Genomic DNA, 13,864 nt, shown 5'->3' on the forward strand with positions numbered 1-13,864 from the left:
ATATATTTAAATATAAAAATAATATTGAAATATTTTAATTACTTAAAACCACCCATAAATTAAATATTTATTTTAAATATTAAAATATAACAACATAAAATATATTTAAATATTAAAATATTTTATAAAGTACTAAAACTATAAAAATAATTAAAACTACCCATAATTTAAATATTTATTTGGTTAAGAGAGAATATTAACCATTTTAGAAATTTATTTTTTCAAACCTTTTAACAAAGTTTTTATACTTATTATAACTATGTAGTGGTAAACCCAAGTTTTTTCTATTAGAGACACTTTCTCTTACTGTATTCTTGCCAGATAATTTCCATTTGAGCTAAGTCTTATTTCATAATAAAAACTTATTTATTATATTAAATAAGTTATTTACTTATATAAATAAGACATTTCATAACAATATTTCATAATAATTGGGATTTTTGGTCTTATTCTCTCTTTTTGGCTTCCATCTTTCTTTACATTATGTTCCTTTCTCTGGAAATTCTCCTACTATTTATGTATGTTTTCAAGTGGTCTTTATATTCATTACTCTGAGGATTTTTTTTCAGTTTTCTTTTATTCCCTACTTCCAACAATGATCTATTTGTCCTTTGTCTAAATTCATCCCAGTCAATTGTCTTTCGTGTTTGTAGTACCACCATTTATTTCACTGAAAATGGTTAACAGCTGTCATCTAATTTTTCTTTCTGTTTCATATAAGAAACCTATTTTAGAGTTTCCAGGAATTACTTTAAACCTCCATCTGCTTTCTCCTCTTTCTTTCAAGTTGCAGAATCCTTTAAGGAATTTTTTACTTGCTCATAATTTTTTACAGTTTCCTAACCTTTGAGGGAAAGCAACCTGGGAGTTTATTTTAAAAATTGTGTTTGTTTCAGGCACTAGCTTTCTATCAGAGCCTTCACCAAAAAGTTGGGATTGGAAGAAACGTGAGTAGCTTTCAGTCTGCGATGAGAAAGTTGCAACAGGTTTGTGGGCTGTGCAAGAATCAACTTCCCAAATCAGAGATGGAAGAGGGATTAAACTGGGGCCCACGTGTCAATTTCTACTGTGTTAAAGGTCACAGAAGAACTGGCATCCCTTTCTGGGGACATTCACCACTAACTCCCAGTTCTGCTTAGCATCTTGTCTCACCTGCCCTGCCAGCCTCCCATCCCTGCATTCTTACCTAGCTCCAATCTGTTCTCCATCTGTTCCGTCACCTCCCTACTTAACAATTCTCAAGTAGCCCCAAGCCAAGGATCCTGACAAGACCCATGAGGTCCTCCTTGACCAGGCTCGGGTCCTCTCCAGCCCCACCTTCTGCCTCTCTTCTCACATTCCACTCCCAGTTACAATGGATTTCTGTCCATTTCAACCCATCAGCTTAGCTTCTCTCACACTCAGAGAACTCCGTTGTGCTCTCCCCTGTGCTTGAAATCGCTCCCTCCCACCCCTCCACACCCTGTGCCCTTCATCCTGAGGTCACCCACCCTCTAGTTTCCCTGGAAAACCTGCTCTGCCCCTCGTGCACCCATCCTCCCACTGTGTGTTCCCAAAAGCCTGTCTGGTAGTCAGGGTAAACCCTGCATAACGGATACCCCAGAACTGGTCTACAGACTCCACAAGGGCCAGAGATGTGTTTTTCTTGCTCTTGGCTGTCTCCTGTCTTCCCCCACATAAACCACAAAGTCAACACAAACTGCTTGTGACATGATGCTTGGTCCTTGTCACTTCTGGCTTAGCTTGGCCAGGCGTGAACCAGTGTATCAGCCATGAAGCTGACCTCACTTCCTGAATTCTTTACTGGAGTCAAACAGGAGGCCCTGGGTACCTGAACTAGCAGCAGGGAGACAGGAAATTACCCAGAAATCACCCGGAGATTGACCCCCAAATATTGCCAGTGAGAACGAGATCGATCAACAAGGTTATGCTCAACTGAACATTATTGCACAATTCTCCTTCTAACAGTAAAACCACCCCTGTGGTGTTGGAGAAAACTCTTGAGTCCCTTGGACTGCAAGGAGATCCAAGCAGTCCATCCTAAAGGAAATCAGTCCTGAATATTCATTGGAAGAACTGACGCTGAAGCTGAAACATCAATACTTGGCCAGCTGATGCGAAGAACTGACTCATTTGAAAAAACCCTGTTGCTGAGAAAGATTAAAGGCAGGAGGAGAAGGGGACGACAGAGGATCAGATGGCTGGATGACATCACCGACTCAATGGACATGAGTTTGAGTAAGCTCCAGGAGTTGGTGATGGACAGGGAAGCCTGGTGTGCTGCAGTCCTTGAGGTCACAACAAGTCGGACATGACTGAGTGACTGAACTGAACTGTAACAGGAGTTCCTCAGTCATGAGTGTCACTCCTTTCTTACTCTAAAATGGACTTCCATATAAAATATGTAAGGCCCAGGTCTTCCCTGGCAGTCCAGTGGCTAAGACTCCATGCTCCCAATGCTGAGGTCATGGGTTCATTCTCTGGTCTGGGAATTAAGATCCCACATGCCAAACTATGAGGCAATAAATAAATAAACAAACAAATATGTAGGGCCTGGATATGTTCATAATATAGGAACATTACTTTTATGTGCAATTCTTGAAGTTGAAATTGTATACTTTTCTCATGTAATTTTCACTACAGATTTAAACCTTGAAAAATGAATAAAAGTATAAGCAGAGAAAGACATTGTTCAGATTTGGCTTTGTAATGGTAGAAACATTTTTAAATAGCAGTGAAGGACAGATTATCCCATTATGAATAAACAAACATATACCAGTTATGCTTTTACTCCTCATATCATATGTATCATAACTCTATAATTTCTTCCTCGGTTTTATTGTATGTGTTTAATTATTGACCAAACTTCTACCCTGTATCAAACATTGTCCTAGGCAATAAAACAAACATTCCCTGCCCTCATGAGATATATACTTCAGTAAGAAAATCAGACAGTAAGTAATATAATTCCAAGTCAGAATTTTGCATGTTATTGATTTCTCAGTATTATTGCAGATGATTATCAATGCAATTGAGGGAACAAAGATGTGTTCTGTCATTTACTGAGCATCTGTTATGTGCTAAACTCTGGACCAGATCTTTTACATCCATGCACTTACTTGATTTCCTCAACATCCTTTTGGGTGGTCTTTATCACTGACTGGTATGTAACAGATGGAGAAGCCTCAGATTCACAGAGAGTAAATATCCTGACCCAAGTTGCAGAGCTGGTAAATGAACACTGATCTATCAAAAATGGCCCCCTTCATTTCACTAAGTCAGAGAGGCAGTGAACTGCACACTTAAATCTAGAACTTTTGCTCACTGCTTTCTTAAGCTCATGTTCAAAATCTTAGAGAGGTGGGATCGGAAGACATAAGGAACAATGAATGTGAGTTTGCAGGTCTAGACACTTGCCCAAGCACCTAGGTGATGGTCCAGCTACTCTATCAACCTCGAAGGATGCCAAGCCCCTGTGCATACCTCTTCACTGCTGCTGGATCCAGAGCTGGAGGACCAGTGGCAGCGAACCCACACGTTCTGCACGTGTTCAGCAGACATCCGCACGGTGCTTCTGCAAATGGCCACAGGCTGGAAAAGAAGAAATGGTGAGTTCTATGCCCAGCAGCTTGCATAAACAGGTGGGACCTCCCTAAGAAATCAAGCAACATCATAGGGCTTGGCACAGTGGTACAAACAGAAAGGAAGAATTCAGTCATTTCATTTTCATTTCTCAAAACCTAAGCAGAAGCAAACGATGACTGAAACATCTCTTAGCTTTTGCTACGTTAAAAGTCCCCTGGAAAGCAAACATTCCCTTCCTGAGCACTGAGCTGGTTACCTTGCATGGTTTCCCATGAGAACAAGAATTGGGAAGATCCCCAAAGGCCTCTGCTCTGCTCTCCCTTGGTCTCAGATTTCCTTCAGATGCTGGTGACACTCGGGTTTGGGGTGTTTGTGAAACAATCATGGTGAAAATTTCCACGGAACAACAAATCGAAGGGTCTTCTTTTCAGAATAGATATTGCTACGTAGCAACACAGATGTCATCACACCAGTAAAATGAAAAAACCCTGACACCCATGGAACAACACCTCAGAGGGTGAGTCTGGGGTGGTGGTGCTGGCCTGTGCAGATGGGCTCCCACCCTGGGGATAACCAAGCATGGGGCCATGTGCTGGTCACTGGAGAAACAGAACTGACCAGGCTACAGTCCTGACCCCTGTGGACCGCAAGCTGGGGGAGAGGGATTTTTGCATGCAATCAACTATAAAACACGCACCTCACCCCAGGAACACAGCTCTGGCATTTTGAATTCATTTAAGATAGAATTTGAAATGTCTCAGGGATTTTTCTTTGTTATCGGCCCCTTTGTATTCACTTTGCCTGGCACCATCACTATGCCCATTTTAAAGAGCAGAAAACTGAGGCAACAGGGGTTAAATGACTTGCCAGGATTACTCAGGATGGCAGACTCCAGAGTTTAAGTCCTTGACCACAGAGTCACACTGCCCCCTCCCAGGGAACAGCATGGATACAGTTATTGGTGCCTCTGAGGGTGGCTGGACAGCAGACATGGCCAAGACTTCGGTGTGACTTTGAATTGGCTCCAGGTGATGGAGGAAGGCAGAGCTCTCTCACGTTTGTTTCCAGGCTGGTGGCCTTTGCCCCATACTTACCACGTGGTAACCCCTCTGGAAGTCACAGGTGGCGGGGTCTGCCTCAGATTCCCTCCTGCACGTCGTCTCTTGAATCCTGAACTCTAAATCCATGGTCAAGCTGTCCTCGTCCAGGGCGTTGACCTTCACAAAAACAAAGCAGCAGCTTGCTTCACATGTGCTTCTGAAGGTCATATGCTAGAAATGTTTCTCCCTGCACAAGAAGAAAAGGTGCCAGAATCTCCCACCACTAACACTTTATTTGTCACGGCGATCGCCCCGTTCTGCACCCTCATTCTGAAGACCAGGGGAGGAAGCGCTCTACGAAGGTTCACACGACTTCACTGAGACAACGGACCCCGGACGTGGGTGTCCTGACTCCAAGCTTATTCTAATGACTTCTCTTCACAGTGGATCCTCATTATTTACCAATTCCACACTTGCAAATTTCCTTAAGTGTGTAGTCAACCCCAAGCCAGTCCTGGGTGCTGTCACAGCTGCTCGTGGACATACACTGAGCAGCAAAGAACTTGAGTGGCCCGACGCACATGCTACTGCCCAGGGTCAGACAAGGTGATGCTCTGCTCCTTGTCCTGGCTCCCAGACTGTGTGCAAGTCATTTTTATGGTCCATTTTGTGGCATATTTTTCTCATTTTTGTGCTTTTCCTGGGTGATCTTGCTATTGAAATTGGCCCCCAAGCCTAGTGCTGACAAGCTGTCTGGTTTCCCAAGTGCAGGAAAGCTGTGATGTGCCTGCCGGAGAAAATATGTGTGTTAACTGAGCTCCGTTCAGGCCTGAGCTACAGCGCTGTTACAATGTGTGTGTGTGTGTGTGTGTGTGAGCGCCTGCACCTGTGCTCAGTCCTGTCCGACTCTTTGCGACTCCATGAACTGTAGCCCACCAGGCTCCTCTGTCCATGGAATTTCCCAGGCAAGAATACTGGAGTGGGTTGCCATTTCCTCCTCCAGGGGATCTTCCTGATCAGGAACCGAACCTGCGGCTCTTGCATTGGCAGGCAGATTCTTTACCACTAACGCCACCTGGGTAGCCCCTACAGACCATTCACAGATGGAGAATAAAGGGATGTTTTGCTCTGGAAACAGGTAACAGGCTCCAAGCCTGGGATGGGGCTGGGGCTCCTAGTGTCTCTTTCTGACCCAGAACGAGGAAGGCTGACACAAGCAGAGTTCTCTGAAATCAAGTGGGACTAAAACCTCGGTCTTGCCATTATTTCCCATCTTGCTCATTGATAACTTTTAAATGTTAGATACTAAATATGAATCTCATTAAACAAGAGAAAGCTCATCTATCAGCTGGAGCGCAGTGTTCAGGTCCTCTGCTCCCCGTGCCGCACCTGCCCCCTGCTCCCCCCATCGTCCCCTCCCCCATTATGCTTCCACAATTTTCCTTAAAGCAATCTGATGAAAGCAAACTGGCAGGACAGAAGCATAGTTTAAAAGATGCAAATGTGGGGGGCTTGAATACTGATCATTTTGTTGAACTGTGAGATCATTTTGCAACCTTTTTTGCATCTCTAAGCACAACTCCAGAATATGGAGAAAAGCCTAATAGCTCTGCTTTTTCATTTGAATTCACTTTCAGCCAATTTCTTCTCTGTGTTTTTTGAAAAAGGTAGGACAACCCAAATACTCAACCAAAAGAAATCAATTGGAGAAAATCCCAAACCCAGCATTATGGCTAAAATAAAAATGCAGTACTTTATAATCAGTGTTACACTGTGGTCCTGTTTTTCTTTAAAAATGTATTTTATACCCACATATGAAGAGAAAAAGATCCAAAAACCATCCGGCCATGTGTCTGTAGTGGATGTCTCAGAGGACTGAATAGTAGATGCTACTTTTAGTTTTTTCCTTCTTGTTGAGACTTGTAATTCTTTATACTAAGTGTATTCTGATCTTTTTATTCTTGAAAAAGAAATAAAAATATATAAACCATAAAAGGCCCATAACAATTCCTTTGGAGATTATAATGTTTAATGTTATGTGTCCTCTTAGTTGGGTCACAGTGTCCAGTTTTGTGGTCAAATATTAGTCTGGATGTTTCTGTGAAGGTGTTTTTGGATGAAATTAAAGTGGTGGGCTTTGAGAAAAGCAGATTACCCTTCTTCCTGTGGCTGAGCCTCGTCCAATCAGTTGAAGGCCCAAGTAGAACAAAGACTGACCTTTTCCTCAGCAGGAAGGAATTCTGCCAGCAGACAGCCTTCAGACTTTACCCACAGCGTCAGTTCTTCCCTGGGTCTCCAACCTGCTAGCCCACCCTGCAGACTTTGGCAGCACCAAGCCTCCACAACAGTGTGGGCCAATTCTTTTAAATCAAACTCCCCATCTGTCTGTCTCTCTCTCTCAGTTCTGTTTCTCTGGAGAAGCCCAACTAACACAGAGATCACTTGGGCTTTTCAAACATAAGCCCTTAAGATTGGACAAAGAGTAAATCTTGGGTATATCTGCCTAGAATAATGTATGAAGACAAAAAGCAAAAAAATGCAAAGGAAAGGAAAGGTAAAAGTGGACAGGAATGGGCACAGACACAGAAAGGACCCCAAAACTTCTGTGGCTTTGCCCCGAATGTCCCAGAATCCATCCACTCCCTACCCTCCTGGCGCCAAGCGGCTCAGTGTAATCATTGGTCATTGCCTGCTTCCCAGAGTCACTCTCTGGGCCTCCTCCCTCTCATCCCACTTCAGAGATCTTTGAAGATCTTCTCTCACTTTATTTAAAGCACCCCCCCTACCCCCTGTAGGGGGTAGTTCCACAGCTGGAGGTTCTCCTCCCTGAGTCTTAGCTCAAATATGGCTTCTCTGTGGCTACGTCTGACCATCTGACAGCTGCCCCAGAACAGATCCATCCATCCATCCTTCTGTTTTATTTTCTCTACAGGACTCTCCACTCTCTGGGACTTCCTTTACTTTTTCATGCAATTTCACCCCGTTCTCCTTCATCACCTTCTTCCCTCTCCCTCCCCTTTCTGTTTCTCTGCAATGGACTCTGAGCTCCATGGAAGTGTCAACTACAAACTGGCACTTTCCATCTACCTGTGGACTCTAGCCCACCAGGCTCCTCTGTCCACGGGATTCTCCAGGCAAGAATACTAGAGTGAGTTGCCATACCCTTCACCAGGGGGTCTTCCCAACCCAAGGATGAACCTGCATCTCTTAAGTCTCCTGCATTGGCAGGCAGGTTCTTTGCCACTAGCGCCACCTGGGAAGCCCATTATCCACCTCTACAAAGATTAAATCAAGTGCTGCTGCAGCTGCTGACCTTCAACACCTCTTGAAGGAGTTCAGGGTGGAGAACAGAAAGGAGGCACTCTGTACTCAGGATAAAACTGGCAGGACACGTCTTCAGAGAGTTAAATATTCTCAGGAGCTGATTTTACGAGCCCAATTCTTGTATCTCCTCGTTTCTAGAAAAGCACTAAAATTCTTCATGATTCTCATGAGAAAATCCTGTTTCTCCTGACTAGAAGAAGCTTCATGAGACCAGCAGAAACTTTCTAAAAAATAAATGTGCTTAACTGCATGTATTCCCCCTTTACCAAAATCACACGTATACTGTCCTTCCCTGCTATCTCTTTGGAGCAGTTTCTCAAAGCTTCCAAGGTACTGTCTCCAGGGCTGCAGTCCTCTTTTTGCCCCAAATAAAACTTCACTCTCACTTTGTGCATCTTTTCAAGTCAACACAAGCCCAGTCCGGTCCAGCCTCTGTCTTCCTCGTCCCCAGTACAGGGGCCGTGTCCACCTTGTCTTGCTCTGCTTGTGTCCACTGAGGGAACAGTCTGAATGAGCCTGGTGTCGAGGAGCAAGGAAATCTTCGTGACTGAAGTCCCATTTTCCCACGTTTCCCCATTCTTTTCTAAACTTGGAGCGCAAGGGTAAGTTATTCAAAATCAGTTGCAAGAGTATCTAATCCAGGTCTGCTGGGAAAACCCAATGGTTCTTAACCCTGACTACACATCAGAATGACCAGGAAACATGTGAGAACCACCCTCAGAGACTGGGGCTTAATTAGTAACCTTCCCTCTTGGACGTCAAGTATATTTTTTTCTTTTTTTTAATTTAGCTTCTTTTCCCATATAAGCCATTACCAAGAGGCATCAGGAATATTTCAGTCTCTCAGGTGATGCTGACATGTAGCCAGATCAAAAATCACTGGGCTTTTGAGATATTTTGTTTTTAAGCCACACCATGTGTCAAGCAGGATTAGTCCCCCCACCAGGGATTGAAAAAGTGCCCCATGCATTGGGGGTATGGAATCTTAACCACTGGACCACCAGGGAAATCTCATAAAGCACTGGACTTACGAAGCAAACTCAGGGATAAATATCGAGGCCTGACCCTTTTCCATAAGTCCACTGAACTCTACCCCAAACCTCCCACATATACACAAACATGACAAAACCACTTATCTCCTTTGGATATATTCCTAGAAATGAAACTACGAAATCAAAAGTTATATTTGCTATTTTTAATGTTTAACATGTTTATAAATATGCTTAATGCATATTTCCAAATTGCTTCCCACTTATTTCCTTTAGACGTAGTTCTAGAAATGAAACTATAAGATCAAAAATTGCATTCACTATTTTTAATGTTTAACGTGTTTATAAACATTCTTAACACTTATTTCCAAATTGCTTCCCAAAGATAATCTTACCAAATTACCCTCTCTCTAGCGATGTTTGAGATTTCCCTTTTTCTCTTCTCCTTCCTTTTCACCTTGGTATTTTAATTCTGATTTTGTTTGCTGTTAGAGAGGTGACGTATTTTCTCCAATGCTTCAGGTGTGTTTGTATTCCTTCTTTTGTAAGTTGTTTTGTACCCTCAGTGCCAGAGATCTGTTCCTTCATCTCTTTCTTGAGCTCTTTGCTTGACTCTGAGTGGATCTCTCAAGTCTACTGTTATGGGGGCAGGGCGGGGGGGACTGGCATATTTGGCACCATCTTTAGGTCATTTGTAGAAGGCACGACTAACACATACTCCTTTCCATATTTGGAACCAGACATGCAGATGACACCACCCTTATGGCAGAAACTGAAGAAGAACTAGAGAGCCTCTTGATGAAAGTGAAAGAGGAGAGTGAAAAAGTTGGCTTAAAGCTCAACATTCAGAAAACTAAGATCAAGGCATCCAGTCCCATCACTTCATGGCAAATAGATGGGGAAACAGTGGAAACAGTGGCAAACTTTATTGGGGGGGGGAGCTCCAAAATCACTGCAGATGGTGACTGCAGCCATGAAATTAAAAGACACTTACTCCTTGGAAGAAAAGTTATGACCAACCTGGATAGCATATTAAAAAGCAGAGACATTACTTTGCCAAAAAAGGTCCATCTAGTCAAGGCTATGGTTTTTCCAGTAGTCATGTATGGATGTGAGAGTTGGACTATAAAGAAAGCAGAGTCCCAAAGAATTGATGCTTTTGAACTGTGATGTTGGAGAAGACTCTTGAGAGTCCCTTGGACTGCAAGGAAATCCAACCAGTCCATCCTAAAGGAAATCAGTCCTGAACATTCATTGGAAAGACTGATGCTGAAGCTGAAACTCTAATACTTTGTCTTTGTGAAGAACTGACTCATTTGAAAAGACCCTGATGCTGGGAAAGATTGAAGGCGGGAAGAGAAGGGGATGACAGAGGATGAGATGGTTGGATGGCATTACCGTCTCAATGGACATGAGTTTGAGTAAACTCTGGAAGTTGGTGATGCACAGGGAGGCCTGGTGTGCTGTAGTTCATGGTGTCGCAAAGCTGGACACAACTGAGCAGCTGAACTGAACTGAACACGTACAATAAAAAGCAAAATGTGAATCACTTCTAAAAAGAAAGAAGCATCACCAGGACAGATCAAAAGGGGAGAGTTTTCCTCCCACTGGGAGAAGAAGGGAAGTTTTCACGGCAGAGACATGGTTATGGGACTTGGCCAGTGAATTTGAATAATGAGAACAGGCTGGAAAGAAACAAAATTAGGCAGGACTCCAGAGAAGGCAGCTTACTGGAAGTGGAGGAGCGTCTCCTGCTTGTGTTCTCATTAAGGATCCCACACATAGGTGTGTTTATTTGCAGGTGCCTGTGTGTCTGGGCTCAAATGTCTGATACCAAGATGGCCCCGTGTGCTGGAATGTGCTCTGGATGATGAGCACATTCATGCTAGCTCATCTCCACTGGCCAGATTTCTGTGGTGTCAGTAACTTGTTCTCTCGGGAGCTGTCCTCAGGCTCTTATTCACTTAATTAACTACTAACTTTCTTCTGTAGCAAGCACTAGCTAAATTACAAGCAAATCTAAACTGTCCATTTGCAAGTTTGGCAAAAGGACACCAGTACCCAACCCCCAGCATATGGATTTCATTAAATGCGAAAGATAGAAGCCAATACAGCCAGTGTGGGAGGGAGAGGTTCTTTATTCCGTCCAATACCCCTCCAGAAGGAAATCTCCCTTTGGCTTGGCAACCGACCACATGTATCTTTCAGGGCCTCTGCACTGTGACAGCCAGGCTAAGTGACTGACTCTGTCTACAGCAGCCCAGTTCTGGGCAGGGTGCCTTGCTAAAGCATCATCTTTGTGACCTATGACTCAATTAGAAAAGACAACTGGGACAATTCTATAAATTTCCTGGGAATATGGAATGAGAAACTGAGCCGTTTTCTGAAGAAGCAAGGTCAAGATGAATGTATTGATGTTTTATTTGGAGACTCGCGCTATGGAGCCAGCAGCTGTGTGCCCTTCACAGGAGGATAGGGGACAAACAAGGTGAGAGCTACGGTGGTACCCAGGGTTTCCCCAATAGCTCGGTGGTAAAGAATCCGCCTGCAATGCAGGAAACACAAGAGATGCTGGTTCGATTTCTAGATTGGGAAGATCCCCTGGAGGAGGAAATGGCAAACCACTCCAGTATTCTTGCCTGAAAAATCCTATGGACAGAGGTACATAGCCCAGAGAGTCACAAAGAGTTGTACACGACTGAGCACACATGCATACAAGGTGGTACCCCACAGGGACGGGAGACGTGAGCAAGAAGGTGGAGAGGAAGCAATGGCCCTCTGACCTCCGGGAGGAAGCAGTCATTGCTTGGACCCCTGGTCATTTCTCTTTGGTTCCCAATTTCCCGGGTGGCCTGGCTGCAATGAGTTCTCACTCTTAAGACCTGGAACATTGTAGAAGCTCCCCACCTCTCATCTTAATCTTCACTCTGCTGGAGGATATTTCTGCTCCCCCCTGCAGAAGACAATGTGCAGGCCGTAAAATCACCCGGGGCCCAGCGAGGGAATAGACCACTGCTGTCTAGTTACTCATTTCCTTTGAAAGATAATTCTTTGCTTCTTTCTTTGCCAATCATGGTCTTAGTCATTGAAAGCCCATGAAAATTCATCTTTTCCCCATTTCCCCAAGCTAACAGGAAACAGACGATTACCAAATTGACAAAGGAAAGTGGATTTCTTTGGCTCAAAAGCCAGAATTTATTTCCTATAAGTATTAGGAGCAGAACTGCTGAACATGAAAAGGCCTCGTTTCTAATAAACAAGCAGTTTTTAATAAACGTCTCAGAAAGAACCATGGGGACTTTCGGTCTAGAAGCAGAGGGTAACATCTGGAAACAGGAAATGAGGCCAGAGGGTAGAAAACTGCAAGAAGAATCAGGCATCCGAGGTAGATTTGAGAGCTTTATGACAATTGTAATTAAATCCTTTCTCTCTCTTAAAAAAAGAATGTGAAAGAGATGAGTAGCTGTTATCTTTTTAAACTGGAAAATTTTTAATGTGTACCCCCAAAAAATGACAAGAGAAAAAAAGAAACAAAATAGTATAGAGAAGATGTAACAGGCACTTACTCTTCTAATTGAGCTTCTGAATGCCCGAAACAGATAGGGGCTCACGGACTGGGAGTTCACTTTTGCCACGGAGGCGCTGAGAGCCTCCTTCAGGGAAGCCGGGTCATAGTCATACACGGGGAAACCTGGGCACACAAGCACACAGGGGCACAGCGAGTCAGGATGCAGGGTCCAACAGAGCTGTGTCATCAAGGGCAGGCAGCCCTGTCCCCAGGCTCCTTACCTGTGCAGGTCCAGCGGCTCATTCCAAGGACAAATATCACCAACATCTTCACCACCATCCTCTCCATTCTGGGAAGAACAATTTCAGTGCAGAGACAGGGAGATTGTCTCCGTGCCTTTGGGGTTGACCAGTTGTCGTGAAAGCAGCTGTTTATCAGTGTGACCTAGCTTGGTCTCTCCAACTGGAGCAGACGGCGGCTTCGACAGAGACTCCAATTGATCCTGGGATCAATATTTACTTCTGGCTTTTCCAATGGACAAGGTCCAGTTGGAGGCCACTTTTGAAGTTTGGACCTCAACATGGAACTTCAGCCCACATCAAAAGCCATCAAGAGGCGGGGACTCCGCATGCATTTTTTGTTTTTCTCTATTTTAATTTCACCCAGATGGACTGTCTATTTCTCTTTATTTCATTTCATTTTTAGAGGGAGAGATGTAATCTTACTTTCAACAAAACGGTTAGTTTTTTTTTAATTTATTTATTTGTAATTGAAGGATAATTGCTTTACAATATTGTGCCGGTTTTTTTGCCATACGTCACTGTAAATCCGCCATAGGTATACATATGAAACGCTCCCTCTTGAAACTTCCTCCCACTTCCGATTCCATCCCACACCTCTAGGTTGTTACAGAGCCCCAGTTTGTGTTCCCTGAGCCATGCAGCAAATTCCCATTGGCTCTGTTTTCCATATGGTAGTATATATGTTTCCATGCCACTCTCTCCATTCACCCCACCCTCTCCTTCCCCCCTACCATGTCCATAAGTCTGTTCTCTATGTTTGCATCTCCACAAAGTGGTTAATTTTAAAATGTTATCTGTTTCGTTCCCTCTCATATTCCTAAAGATGACTGTTCATAAAAAATGTGTGGTTATTTCACAATCTCACTGGAAATTATGACTTTAAAGGAGAGAATTTAACCTGCAGAATTTAAATATGCCAAGAAAGTTCACATGGAATCAAAAGCAGTGATGTGCCTTCATGTCCATCAAACTTCTCCGCTAACGGTTGTTTTTGCATCTCACCCAGATGACAAGGTATTTGCATGCTGATGAGTCTCATGCTCTATAAGATTCCAAGGTAGTTTGCGAATCATTAAAAAGAAGAGACTTTTTACAGTAAATACATGTTGTGTTACT

General features: G+C 43.6%; 1 protein-coding gene across 1 annotated transcript in view; it reads right to left on the reverse strand.

Annotated features, from left to right (window-relative positions):
• The window catches only part of SPP2 (secreted phosphoprotein 2), a 28,193-nt gene extending 15,393 nt beyond the window's left edge, over window positions 1-12,800 (reverse strand). Inside the window, exons 1-4 of the mRNA XM_055403660.1 lie at window positions 12,728-12,800; window positions 12,505-12,629; window positions 4,680-4,802; window positions 3,484-3,591 (exon numbers count right to left, since the gene is read on the reverse strand). Of these exons, the coding sequence (XP_055259635.1) occupies window positions 3,484-3,591; window positions 4,680-4,802; window positions 12,505-12,629; window positions 12,728-12,794 (423 nt within the window). The 5' untranslated portion in view covers window positions 12,795-12,800. The remainder of the gene's footprint in view (window positions 1-3,483; window positions 3,592-4,679; window positions 4,803-12,504; window positions 12,630-12,727) is intronic.
• Between the last annotated feature and the right edge of the window lie 1,064 nt (window positions 12,801-13,864).

This window comes from Moschus berezovskii, chromosome 4, assembly GCF_049115385.1.
Source record: "Moschus berezovskii isolate FMDL1 chromosome 4, NW_MosBer_1.0, whole genome shotgun sequence".
Classification (NCBI taxonomy): domain Eukaryota; kingdom Metazoa; phylum Chordata; class Mammalia; order Artiodactyla; family Moschidae; genus Moschus; species Moschus berezovskii.